Below are 14,287 nucleotides of genomic sequence, written 5' to 3' on the forward strand. Positions count from 1 at the left end.
CCAAAGTACGTATTGGAGTAGTTGCAGTAAGGAAAGCCGGAATTAAAGTTAACAACCAAAAAACAATTTTCAGTAAATATTTCATCCTGTAGTTTAAATATAATTAATATAATCATTAAAGCGTCCCTTGTGAGGAAAAGTGATTTTTTTACACATATTTTTAGGCTGTTTACTCAAATAGGTCATACTAAGTCAAAGTCAAATTTATATAAACAGCACATTTAAAACAACAGCTATTGACCAAGGTGCTGTACATTTAAGATAACCTAAAGAGATAAAAACATAGGAAGACATGATAAAAATTTAAGAAAAAGAAGCATAAAATGAGAAGATTTGAGAAAGAAATAAGACAAAACAAGTAGTACAAACTCATTCTGAGCCAAAAGCGGGTTTTCCAATGGGTTTTGAAAGTGTCTAATGTTGGGGAGGTCCTGATGTGAAGGGGCAGTTTGTTCCACAATTTAGGAGCAGTCACAGCAAAGGCCTGCTCTCCTCTGTGCTTTAATCTGGACCTCGGGCCAGCGAGGAGCATTCGATCCTCAGTCCTCAGTGATCTTGCAGGAGTGTACCAATTTAAAGATCAGGTATGAGGGTGCTAACCAGTGCAACGCCATAAAAAAAGAATAATAAAATCTTAAAATCAAAAAAGTACACAGGAATATTATAAACAACAGTCCAATACAATAAGAATCAATCTACCTATCTATTATGATACAGCTAACCATCACTCAATCACATGGTAGCAACTCAGGGTCAAGACAACTGTGTGAAGTTCAAGCCAAACATCAGAATGGGAAAGTCTGTCTCCCCCTGTCTCCCGCTGACTCCCAACCAGTTGCGGCAGAGACCCCTATCTGAGCCTGGTTTTGCCAAAGTTTTCTTCCTGTTAAAAGTGAGTTTTTCTTCACACTGTCACAAAGTGCTTGCTCTTTGGGCGTCCTTTGACTGTTGGGGTTTCCTCTGTATTATTGTAGGGTCTTTACTTTACAATATAAAGTGCCTTGAGGTGACTGTTGTTGTGATTTGGTACCATATAAATTGAACTGAACTGAAGTGAATTGAAAGGTGATTTGAGTGGCTTTGACTTTGGCATGGTTGTTGGTTCCAGATGGACTAAACTGAGTATTTCAGACATTGACAGTCTACTGGGATTATCCCAAACAATCAATCAGGTTTACAGAGTCCCAAAAAAGTGAAAATGCTTTGTTGGTGCCACAGGTCAGAGTAGAATGACCAGACTGATTCAAGGTGATAGGAAGGCACCCGTTCATTACCACCCACTCTTCATACTTTGGTAATGGTATGGAGAGGAGCAGCAACTTAAAGTATGGCAGAATCACATCACATTTTATGATGACAGTCCAGAAATCCAAAGAAAGAAAGAAATCTTGTCACTGGATGGGAAACCGGTTGATTTGCCTCTTTGAAATACACCATATTACACTGGTTGTGGATCTGAGTACAGCTTCTATGTTTAGCCATCCTAGCTTTTTACATTCAAAAATCAGCATCAATATAAAAAATAAATAAACAAATAAAAATCCTGGTGCTCATTTGTGACCGTGAAATAAAATTATCTGGGCAATGGAGGAACAACAAACTAACCACCATCCATCAAGTCACGCCACTGCTAAACAGGCCATTAAAAATGTTATAGTTTTATTAATAGAATTATTAGAAAAATCAAATTATCTATTGTGTTACTGTGTCAGCCTTTGCTTCATCACAGCTTTGCGTGCTCAAACTCTCTGCTGGATATGTTTGCATGTCATTACTGGCAGAGATCTTTTATTGCTTCTTAGAAACATTTGGACTCTCTCTCCCTGTGTTCCTACACCCCCAGTTTTATGTGTCATTTGTTGTCTCATTTTCACCCCAGCCAAAAGCATTTGGAGACCTATTAAGCAAAAACCTGTGAATATTTCAGAGCATAATTAGAGCTCTAATTACAATTCATTATTCATAAAACGGGTGAACCAAACTGCAGTACATACTGTCGAAGTCTCAGATATGTACTATTTGGAAGTGCAATTAGAACGTGTATAATACTCCCTAAAACATATTGTAATACTCTTTACTGTGGAAAGATATTTGTTACTATGTTATTCATAGACACACATTGCAGATTTCAAGAGCTATTTAATGCCCCAGTCGGTGGAAACGTAACCTCACTTCAACAATCCGCTACCACGGCTGAAATCCTACATGTAAACAAAAATGTAACAATGGTTCAAACGACTTTTAATTCACCCATCATGCTGCACTTGGATCAAAGAAGTACGACACAAATTCACATTTGCTGCTAACTCAGGCCCACATACACACTTCCCATCACAAGTCATATACTAACATTCAGTGAAAGCTCAATTTGGGATCTACCAATAGTTTTTTCTTTGTAACTTTTTTCAGTCTTCACCTCCATTACCATTACCTGGTAGGTCACTTGTCCTGTTTTTTTTTCTCCTGCCTCCAAGGTGGAAAAGATTGACATGTGTGGTCAACCATGCGAACTCTATGCTGTACACAAATGTAACACAATCCGGTTGTTCAGTCTGACGTCACTAGCCGTGTCTGGGTCTAAACTCCGCTGCAGGTCCATATATCAAACGATCACTGTGGCATTACTGAGAGTTGAAAAACTGTCTAAAGTCTTTCATCTTTAATAAAATGATCAGCGTTCTGCTCTCCCAGGTGTAACAATTGAGTTTAACATCCAGGCATCCATGAAAACGGAATTTATGACATTTAACGGAGTTAGAAGTTAGCAGGGAGTTAGCTCGCTAGCTTCTATCTAAATACAATATAGCATGTCCTGACTGCGGGGTTTTGGAAACAAATTAAAACGTACAGCTCTGTTATTACTTCCAGCATAAATGAAGACAGAAAACTAAACAGCAGTAACGTTTGTAGGGTTACTGAAGTTGGGCTAGCTGGTATATAATGATGTGCTGCGTGACCGCTAGCGACACAGCTACGTTAGCATAATATAAACAAGCTAACTTTTTTTTCCACTCGATAAAAGTTACCGTGAGTGTTCTCGGTGGTCAGGAACAAATGTAATCGCATGGCAGGATGCTGTAAAAGGACCAAACTTCAGCCAGGAGAACAACTGAGATAATCCATCCACAATACGAGGTTAGTCATTCATATACTGCTGCATGGGCTGGGCTGTACACTCAAAAAAATGAACTCAGCCTATCTCTGCTTTTACTAAAGTAGATTTTGTTGTTTGTTCTTAATAAACTCGATTTTGCAAAAATCCTTAAAGTGTTTGTGCAAATTTAATGAAATGTTGTTACTTTTTGTTGTTACACAAAGTCATTGAACTGTGTCAACGTAACATTGTTGAGTAAATTCACAGGTTTGTCCCTCTGCACATACTGCTGCGTGCAGAGCCCGCCTAAATAAGGGCCAATGCGCATGCGCACCACCCTCTTTCTCAAGCTTGCTATTTCTTCGCCATGTGGACTGGTTCAGCCGCATTTTTGTCCAAAAATCAGGTAAGAAGTCATTTTTCTTGTAAAGCCCGTCTACATATATATGTTCACACGTCAGTTAATGTCGCAAGTGCTACTAAGAAAAGAGTACAGGCAGGGTTTTGCCCGGTAAAGGTTTGCTAACGTGGACTTGCTGCACGTGAGTTTCCAAATGATTTTGGAGGGGACTCCATTGCAATAGCAAAGCTCTGTTTTCAGCCCAAATGTAGTGTAGCGCTAGCGTCGGTATGCGTCGGTACGCGTCGGTACAGGCAGCGCATTCGGTCCGGCACGCACTTTCGCGCCAAGTTTATACTCGGACGCCTGACTGCGTTGCACTTTAGCCAACAACAGTGGAGAAGCGCTCCTCGCTAGCAGACAGGTTAGGGTGTATTTTCTGTCTAATATTTCAGCTTACGTTTTGATGTAGCTTGCAGAAAGCATTTAGTAAGCTGGTGTAAGATGAACTGCATTAATGTTGTACAATGTCCATGGGATTTCTCACTCGACTTTTAATGTCAGATTACACACACATTTACACAATATGCAGTGGTGATGATGTAGATCAATAAATTCATTGTTGTAGCATACAATATTAAAAATAAAACTGATTAATATGAAACATTAACAATGTGCAAATTATTTAGTTTTTTCAGGGACAGTGTAATGAAAATGTCTTTTGTGCTTCTCCCCCAGATACGTTGATGTGGCAGTGCAAATTGTGCAAAAAAGTGGTGTCATCACGAGCTCTGTTATTAAAACACTACAGGTTAGTTCATAGTAGACAGCAGTATCCATGTGCCTATTCTGATTGTGTCTGTGTTTTCAAAACATGGAATGCTCTGCATAGCCACTTAAGCAGATCACATACCCAAAGAACTCTAGACAAGTCTGTGAGTTTGGCAACATTTAACTGCCATTTGTGTTCCTGCTGCAACATAGCTTCGGAGCAGGAGTATTTTTCTCACATTAACAACCATCTAAAATGTAACGAGACTGTGCATTGCATGTTTGAGGGTTGTTCTTTCAAAACAAATATCTATGGTACATTCAAGTCTCATCGAAATAGGAAACACAATCCTTATACCTTAAAAGACTTCAAAATCGGTATTGCTAACACTATTGTAGGCCAAACATCAGCTGATGACAGTACAGACACTATTGTAGAAGAGGACATAAGTGCAAATATTGATCACGATACAACTACAAGTGAGACTGAAGATTTGGCAAATGTAATAGAACTTAATTTTGTATCTCTTTTACTTAAGTTGGAAAACTATTTTCATGTTCCCAGCATAGCAATTGACGAGTTGCTTTCAGAATTGCACTACCTGATAAGCTGTGCATCAGTGCCTTTGACAAATCAAGTAATTGTAGACATACTCAAGAATCATAACCTTTGTCTAGACCAGCCTGTTATTGAAGAACTGACAAAGGCAGTTTCTTTTAACCCTTTGTTAAAAGCCATAGAAAAGGACGGCACACTTGCCACTGCCTTCAAACGCAGACAGTATTACAGAAAACATTTTGAAGTAATTGATCCAATTGAATACATTCTCGACTCCCAAAGCAAGAGGACCTTTCAGTATATTCCTATTCTAAAATCATTACAGCAGATATTTAAACAAGAAAACATACTGAACAAATTTGTCACTAGCCACAATCAGAATCCTTTTGTAAATAAGGAAAAGTATACATCATATAAAGATGGTCTACATTTTCAAAATAATGAGTTTTTCTCAGGCGGTGAACTAAGAATCTCTATTTGTCTTTATGTTGATGATTTCGAAATTTGCAATCCATTGGGGACATCACGGAAAAAGCATAAACTTTGCTCAGTTTACTGGATTTTAGGTAACTTGCCACCAGGTAGTCATTCATCCCTCTCTTCTATTTATTTGGCTCTCTTGTGCAAAAGTGAGGACCTTAGGACCTTTGGCTATTCAAAAATATTTGAGCCACTTTTGCAAGACCTTGTCATTTTAGAGCAGCAGGGAGTGTTCATTGACAATTTAGGGGTCAACTTTAAAGGCACTGTCCAATATGTAGTGGCAGACAGCCTCGGAGCTCATGGATTGGCCGGTTTTGTGGAAAGTTTTTCTGGAGATTACTTTTGCAGGTTTTGTACTGCTACACGCTCAGAAATTGAATCAAAAGCTACAAATAGTGACTTTTCTCTGAGAACTGAGGAGCTCCATCGTGTACACATAGCAACTGCACGTGAGACAGGGGTAGCTTGTTGTGGTGTGAAAAGCTCGTGTGTCTTAGCAGACAGTCTGTCTTTCTTCAAGGTCACTACAGGATTCCCCCCTGATCTTGCACATGACCTTTTTGAAGGTATTGTGCCTTTTGAGATAGCTGAGTGCCTTCGAATACTAATAGGCAAGAAGTACATCACTTTTGAAAATCTAAATAGACTTGTTCAGTCATTTCCCTACAAAGGAGGGGATCAGACTAATCGCCCTCAGAAATTGCCTCACAATTTTCTTAGTAAAAAAAACTGTTGGTGGCAATGCACATGAAAATTGGTGTTTACTAAGACTTCTGCCACTTATTATTGGACAACACATACCTGAAAACGAACCAGCTTGGGAACTTCTACTAGATTTGAAGGATATTGTTGAGCTTGTTGTGTGTCCTGTTCATAACAGTGACTCAGTTGCATACCTGGAGAGTAAGATTTTAGACCACCATCAAAGGTACAAAGAAGTATGCCCAGATAGAAGACCATTGCCAAAACATCACTTTCTGGCTCATTATCCCTCAATAATTCGCCATTTTGGTCCACTTGCCTTATTATGGACAATCAGATTCGAGGCAAAGCACACATTTTTTTAAAAAGTTGCTAGACACACAAACTGCTTCAAAAACATAACCCTGTCTTTGTCAACCAAACACCAGCTCATGATTGGCCATTACATGCATTCATCAGGCTGTAGCAAAGCCACTTTTGAGGTTTCACGAGTCTCGGCAGTCCCAGTAGAACTTCTCAAACGTGAAATTGCACATTGTCTTGCTGAAAAGTACCCTGACACAGCTGTAGTTAGCCTTGCCCAGAGTGTGTCTGTTGCAGGCATCTACTACAGGAAGGGCATGTTAATAGTACATGGATCACTGGGGGGTCTGCCAGAGTTTGCTGAAATCCTGCAGATGTGTATTTTGGCAGATTCGTTGGTGTTTATAGTAAAAAAAACTGAGCTCGTGGTACACTGAACACTATGGATCCTTCAAAATTGACCCATCTCCAAAGGAAATTTCTCTTGTTGCACATGAGGATCTGGTGGATTGTTATCCACTTTGTGACTACCAAGTCGGAGCTTCTCGCATGGTTACATTAAAGAGATACATACACTGTTCAGGTAATTTTAATGTCCATGTTGCCGATTTAATTTTTGTGCTGTATAGCAGTACTTCTCAAAGTTTGGTTCTTAAAAATAGTTGGACCAGAACTTAAATCTACTCGGATATGTTTCAAGCCTTGTAAAAATACTAGAAAAAAAATTGTGCTGCAAAATTCTGAATACCACTAAAAAAATGTAACATGTACTGAAGTTTGGGAACCACCTGCTCATGTTCTTGCACTTATTTTTTAGAGTAACAGTTGGAGATTGGGACATCAGAAATGACAGCCCCAACAAAGCTTCTGATAATCCTGGGGGAGAACAACGCACTCAAGTTAACCCTTCCTTTGGGGATACCAAAGAATGTTAACGAGCTCAAAGCGGAGATTGAAAATCAGTGCGGAGTTTCTGAACAGTTCAGATTGCAGTACATGGACACAGATTTTAATCAGTTCCTTAACATGACATCCACATTTGATCTAAAAGACATGGACAAAATAAAAGTGATTAAAACAGGTGTTCCAGAAACATCCACTGGTAGTAATGAAAGCAGTGTGTCCTCATTTAACTTGGGTAGCCCCTGCTCTGGCCACAACCCTGATTATGACACAGATATACTGTCATCGCCAGAATCCAGGTCATCAAGCTCCTCGAGCTCAGCAAACTCCACGCTGCGATCAGAAGCCTGGCCACTGGACTTTCGCATACCTGAGTTTAGCTTTGATGTAGAGCTGCAATTGACAAAAGGCAACCAGGAATTCCAAGCCAATGGAACACTTTTAACCCTAAAACCAAAGCTCAAGTCTGACATTTTAGAGAGCTTGTCTTCAGAAATTATGAAGTACAAAGCTTACCCTTCAGACAGCAATCTTAGTGATGTTTGCCAAGCTTTGGTTGTAAAGCATCCATGCTTGAAAGAGAAGGGTTCAGAAACTGGATTTTCTGCATGGAAGATCAGTTTGAAGTATAAAATGTCAAACTATCGTGGAAAACTGAAGAACTTAGGGTGTAGTGAGTTGGTCATCAATTCTCTCAAAAGAAGAGGGAACAGTAATGTGCATCCCAACCAAGTCAAGAAACCCAGGAGAGCAGAGGTGAATTTCTGCCCTGATTATCCAGCTGGAGAAACCCGAGAGAGTCAGGAAGAAGAAAGGTTGGTGCTGCTTTCAGAGTTCAAGAAGAAGAACAACAATGAAACCATCAAAGCAAAAATGGCCCAAACCTTTCCTCACCGGAGGCAAGAAATTCTTCAGGACATGCCCTTCGTAGCTGACTTTAAAAGCCGATGGCCAGCTCTTTTTTCTCCACGTGAGGTAACTGAATCAGTTGATCTGCAAATGCACTCCACATGCAATATTTTAAACCCATCACGCTAAACATTTGTTTATTTTACAGATAAATGCTGAATTCCAGCGCATCACTACGATCCCGCTAACATCCACATTTATGGCACAGCTGGACAACAACACAACCAAACTGACCAAAGTCTTCAGAAACAAGGGAGGAACATCTGGACGCAAGATCACAGAAATCATGGCTGCAATTGATGAGGTTTGGAATTAATTTTTTTCAATGCTTCATTCCCTCTTTTAATACATATGATTTTGTTGTCTCCTTCTATTGTAAGGTAAAGTTTAATGTTGGTATTATGGGATTGTTTATTCTTTGTCCTTTTCATGATAGTGTTGTCACAGTAATAAAGTTTTAAGTTGATTTGGATACTTTATAAAAAAAATTGCCAGAATTAAAAGCTGTTTTTACAGGACAGTAGCGTTTCCAAAACGGGATTTGCCGCGGCTCCCTGGGGAGAATTTTGGCATTTACAGTAGAAAAGCTGAAGCTAGAATAAACTGCCATCAGGCACCTTTCAAACCAAGACGGGATAAAGGGAGGTCTCTGAGCTTAGTACTACAACTGTTTTTTCATTTGTCCTTGCAAAACCTCCTGTTCAAGTCCTCCAAACACACCCACGTCACCCTGCTTCTCTTCCAGCGTCACTGGCTGCTGGTCAACTTCAAGGTTCATTTCAAGATCCTGGTTCTGGTCCTTAGGGCCTTACATGGACAAGCACCATCATACAATGGAGATCTTCTCAGTCCCAACACCCCCAGCAGGTCCCTGAGGTCCAGTGATCAAAGCCTGGTAGTGCACAACAGTCTAAAGACCAAAAGTGACAGATCATTGCTGCTGTGGCCCCCAAACTCTGGAACTCTCCTCCTAAGCCTTAGATCAGTGGACTCAGTGGTTTACTTTAAAAAAAAAATCCTCTGTTCAGGCTGGCTTTGGTGTGACCTCTTGTTCATCCTCTTCCTCACTGGATTCTTCATGCTGCTGTTTTTGGTCGGGTTTCTGTTTTTTTTGGGATCCTGTGGTTACCTTTTTTTGCTCGTCACATTTTTTCAAATGATAATGTTCCTTCTTTCCTTAATTTTTTTTATTTTAAATTTTGTTGTTCTTCTGTAGTGTGTCATGGACTTTTTTTCTCAAAGCATTATATACATTTATTTTGCTGAAGTTAACTGAAAATGTCTTTAAAGTTTAGCTAAGTAAAATTTGCTTTTATGTTTTACAGAACGACACAGTTGCAATGAGAAGAGTGTGTACGCTGAAAGGACTTGCAGTCTACCTCAATGAAGATCCGAACAGCTTGATCAAAGAATATCAGGCAAGTAATCAAATAGAAACAATTTCCAGTAATAAAAATTTAACTGACGGTAATTTTTCCTCACACACATTCATTAGATTATAACAAAAAGTTAAAATTAGAACATTATTGGAGATATAAAAGCACAAGCTTATGCGGGAGTGACCCTTGCCATTACAGTTGGGGTGTAATGTGGGCTGAGTGTACTGTCTTTCTGCTTTGTTGTTCTGCCGTGTACTCAGATGATGGACCAACACCTCTCATCTCGCTCTGAGCTGTCTACTGTTTTGCAGCTTAAAGGGATATTCCACCCCAAAGTGAAAATTGGTCTATTACCATATTACCCAGAGTAAGATAAGTGAGAAAAAATAATTTTGTAACCAGTGCAATAATTCTCCTGATCCGGCAGCAGTCTATTTGCTTTTGCCTAGCATTTAAAAAATGGAGTGAATGGGAACTATAAGCATTTTGGTTGCAAATGACTCTTTAATGGTACGAATTATTCCTGGTGAGCTCAATAATCATGTCGACTTTAAATGAAAAGTAATAAGTAACTTGAAGGATTTGGAGGAGTAGATTTAGACTTGGGAATACATTATGGTTACCACATACAACACTGTAAGCCGCCGCTGCATGGTGCATGGATATTCGAATATGTGTTTATTTATGGAAACCAGAGGCTTTTTCAACCACTGCTGTTGTATCCAAGTGCTATGCCATGGCGGGTTACAGGGTGCTTTGGCGTAACCGTAATGTAGGCCCAAGTCTAAATCGCCTCCTCCTGCAAATCCGTCGTGTTACTTTTTACTTTTCATTTGCAGTCGACATGATTATTGAGCTCACCAGGAACAATGGGTATAAGATCAGAAATGTACTGTGCTGGTTACAAAATGCTTTTTTCTCACTTATCTAACTCTTGGCAATTTATGGTAATAGACAAATTTCCACTTTGGGTGGAATATCCCTTTAATTGATATGAAACCCTGCAACTTGTATTATTATGTTTATTTACTTATTAATTTTTTTAGGATGTGGACTTCCATGAGGCCGAAAGTGAAATGGAGAAGACGCTCATTGGCATCTACGTCATCAAAACAGAAGGAGAGCGTGACCTTGACCCGGCAGAAGACATTGGTATCATAATTGAGGGTGTCGCTGTGCTCAGAGATCTTCCTGATGTTGCCACTGCTGTTGTGTTGTTGTTCGGCCTGATCTACACTTTAAACATGAGCTACCCATCCAACCTCAGGTACACTTTTGAGTTTTTTCAGAAAGTACTGATGGGACTTGATGCTAAGAAGCTATCAAACAAAGTTCAAGTGCTCAGAAACAAACTCCTTGAATAAAGAGGAGGAAGCGGGAGGCCCTTATTGCTTAACTTAGTTTGAATGCTTTACGTTCAGGTATAGTTAAGTTGTTCATAAACACTTTTTTTCATTGTCAGTACTGTTTCTTGGGAACATTCACCAGTTTTAGAGAACAATAATGTTCATTTGCATTTTAGCAAAATACTGTTACTTAAAAAATTGGTGTTGCACTTCTTCTACTGCTACTTGACAACATACAGAAAATGACAGACATTTTAAAAAGTTCTAGCGGTTAGGCCGCTGTGATTTGATATTTCAAAGAATGTGACATTTGGCAGCTGTCTGCAACTTGGGATGTAACCATAACTTGAAAAACTGAGTAGCACTGTTTTACAGTACAGTTTTTGAACAAAACAGCCAATTTTCACTGTTTTAAATGAGTTTAGTTTGCTCTTTCATGCTTATCAGTGTTTGAAAATAATTCCTGAAACGTCCTGTAAAATGTAGGATTTTTTTTGATAATTTGGATGCTTTCTGGACCAGTTGAAAGACAAGTTGGTTAGCACTTCACTGATCTTTGAAGTAAAATATTGTTTTATGCACAAAGTATTTAGTTAAAGTTGTAACAAGTTGTCTGCATTGATTGCACTTTGTGTTAAGCTACGGCTCTACAGTCTTTTCGGTCTGTCAACAAGTATTTAATATGCACTGAATGTGCTTAGTAAAGACAGGACTTTGTTGGATCATTTTTTTTAATCATTTTAGTTTGACGACAAGTTGGTTAGCACTTTATACTGATCTACATTTTCTGCACAAAATATTCACTTGGAATTTGTAACAAGTTGCATTGATTGCACTTTGTGTTAAGCTGTTGTGCTTGGAAAAAAGTATTTTATATGCACTGAATGTGCTTATTAAAGGCAGGATTGTGTTTGATAATTTGGGTGCTGTCTTCATTTCTTCCTAAAAGATCTCCCTAAGATTTACTTAAAAATGTTATGTCAAGTGGTTCCACATAACTGCTTTAAGTAACTTTTAAGAAACTTTGCTATTTTGTATGGAAGTAACCAGTGTAAATGATTTATTTGTAATTGTATTGAATAGAAATTACTTAACAATTTTATATAATTCAAAAGTAACAAAGTTATGTAGCAGCTACATAAGTTTTACAAAGATACTACCTAACCAGGTTATGTCCTTCTAAAGCAGAAAAGTTATGTACCAGCTAAGTAACAGTATTACAAAGATATTGCCTAAACAAGTTATGTAGGCTTAAAGCAACAAAGATAAGTATCAGCTAAGCATTGCAATTAAGTTACATTTAGCCAATACACTTACGTAAATCTAACTTAACAGTATTGAGTTCAAACTAAGTAACAACATTTCTTAAAAGTTACTTAAAGCAGTTGTGTGGAACCACTTGACATAACTTTTTTAAGTAAATCTAATGTTTTATTTTTTTGAGTGTAGTTACATCCTAAGGTTTTAAAAACTGAGCTTAAATAAATGATTAGCGGTAATAAAAGCCGAGGGAGGTCAACAGTGATCACTGACTGTTTTAGGAGCTTTTTGAGATCAAATAGAAGAAAATACATAACATTAAACATGTTAACAACACAAAAGCCATATTAAACGCAGACTACTTTAGACCCGGAAGTAGGATTCGTCGCGTCATCACTGAACAACCGGATAGTAACCTTTGTACATTCATTGTCTCTGTGAATCCCATTAACATTCCTTTAAAGTTCCTCTTCCCCTTATTCATGAGCCCCGGGTCAGAGTCCGTATCCAATAGAAATTACTATTATAATTCTCAGTCTGCGATTGCCTCACTCAGGTTTAGAATTAATAAATAATGTCAGCAGTCAGTGCGCAGGATGTGTTTCCAATTTATTACACAATGTAAACACTTATTCCCCCCACCGCCTTTCATGTTATTTAGGTGTCAGCATCACAAGAAAGTAGAGGGTCTTTTTATTAGTTATAGTGAGCTCATCAATTACCATTTCATATTCATATGTAAGACACCATGTAGTCCTGTCATGAAGGAATTTCATAATTTCTCTTGTCTTCACATTTATTTAATTGGCTCCTGGTGTGCCTCTTAATGAAATTGCATGTAGAGTGAGACTGTACATGCACTCATATTTCTGTATTTCTGCCACTGTAGGGTTTTTTCTCCTGAGTGCATTCTGAGTAGAGGGACACCTGCTCTGTGAGTAATGAGAATCTTGCCAGGAGGCCTTGTGGGTCAGAGCTCAGCTCTTCACTGCTTCCAGGCTTTCCCACAGGCGAAGCTGGGAATGATCCACGAGTCATTACTCATTGACTTGATCTTTGCACACGCGCAAAGTATAAGCACTGCTTCTTTTTTAACACACTGTGTAAGTCAGCTTGCTTATAGGTGTACCAACTGACTAATCATACATGTCATACACATTTTATGATTTGCTCTTCCGTTGAAATATTTAGTGATTTAGGAAAAATTGTTTAATTATTTCACAGAGGTGATTATTCATAGTTCTTCCCGATTTGTTATTTTGATTAGAAATAAGCTCCATCTTCAGGAAATGCCATTATTGCCCAACATTACCTGCTGCCTTTCCAAATCTGCTAATGATAGCTTTTTGTTTTCTGAGGTAGAAACAGTAATAGCCTCATCTCGTCTGATGCTTTGTTTGGAGACTGCCTGGGAAAATTCCACACACCGAAGCTGAAAGTGCCTTTTCCCAATTAACCACTTAAATCAGCTCTGCAGCTGAAAACCTCCTCTCTGTTTTAGTCATTAATTTGCGCACCTCTCTCCTCTATTATGATGTGCATTAACAGTTCATTCATCATTTTAACGCCTTTGAAGTATAATTTGTAGCTACACAAGAAAAGGCAGATTTCATCTCCTAAAGAACGGCCTGCGTTGCCTTTGAAGTAAGCTGATCAAGGTGTGACGCTGTCCGGAGGACGCTGGTGGCTGGTGAGGATTTAGTGAATTCCCACAAAAAACAAAGATGTAGCTGACTGCACAGCAGAGCCTTTTTCACAGAGACTGACCTTGAAGCTCGACTGGACCGTTATAGTTTATTACTGTAGATTTCAGATGTCTGTGCAAGCTTTATGATTCATTGCTACTGATTTCATAGTGCTTTGCAGACCATTTGACAGTGCTGAGTTTTGAAAAAGAAGACAACAAAGGTGGAGTCATAGCGAAAGCGCAATAATGGCCTTTGTTGTAAAGTTAAATTTAACTTGAGCAAGTCAGCTAAGCAACATCATCACCTTGCAATGACACAAATGGGTCAGAATCTTATAAAATAGAAAAAACTACATCCCTCCTTCTTTGTCCTGGCTTTAATTTCTTTCTGTTAATAGGAAAAAGTTAGTTTTATGTGTCATATCCCTTGGTGCATTTAAGAGAAGGTCAGGTTTAAAGCAAATTTGAGCAGACACATCAGAGGGTGCTGCTGGAATAGTGCTGTTAGTTTCGATATCAACCTCTTGAGCTTCACTAACAGTGCAGAATCA

At 38.7% G+C, this 14,287-nt stretch overlaps 1 protein-coding gene across 6 annotated transcripts; it reads left to right on the plus strand.

Annotated features, from left to right (window-relative positions):
- The first annotated feature begins 3,263 nt into the window (after positions 1-3,263).
- LOC146665151 (uncharacterized) lies at positions 3,264-11,707 on the plus strand. Of its 6 annotated transcripts, XM_085412668.1 has the most exons (6): positions 3,289-3,500; positions 4,173-4,245; positions 7,070-8,130; positions 8,213-8,368; positions 9,390-9,482; positions 10,490-11,707. In XM_085412668.1, the coding sequence occupies exons 3-6, from the start codon at positions 7,099-7,101 to the stop codon at positions 10,805-10,807; spliced, it is 1,599 nt and encodes a 532-aa protein (XP_085268794.1). In that variant the 5' UTR covers positions 3,289-3,500; positions 4,173-4,245; positions 7,070-7,098; the 3' UTR covers positions 10,808-11,707. The 6 variants fall into 6 exon arrangements, with proteins under 6 accessions (XP_085268790.1, XP_085268795.1, XP_085268794.1 ...); XM_085412664.1 differs by lacking the exons at positions 9,390-9,482; positions 10,490-11,707 and adding an exon at positions 8,810-9,381 and having other exon boundaries at positions 3,264-3,500; XM_085412669.1 differs by lacking the exon at positions 9,390-9,482 and having other exon boundaries at positions 3,276-3,500.
- The last annotated feature ends 2,580 nt before the right edge of the window (positions 11,708-14,287 follow it).

The sequence above is a fragment of the Rhamphochromis longiceps genome, linkage group LG7 (genome assembly GCF_057381845.1).
Source record: "Rhamphochromis longiceps isolate RC_006_pf linkage group LG7, R_longiceps_female_GT1.1, whole genome shotgun sequence".
Taxonomy (NCBI): domain Eukaryota; kingdom Metazoa; phylum Chordata; class Actinopteri; order Cichliformes; family Cichlidae; genus Rhamphochromis; species Rhamphochromis longiceps.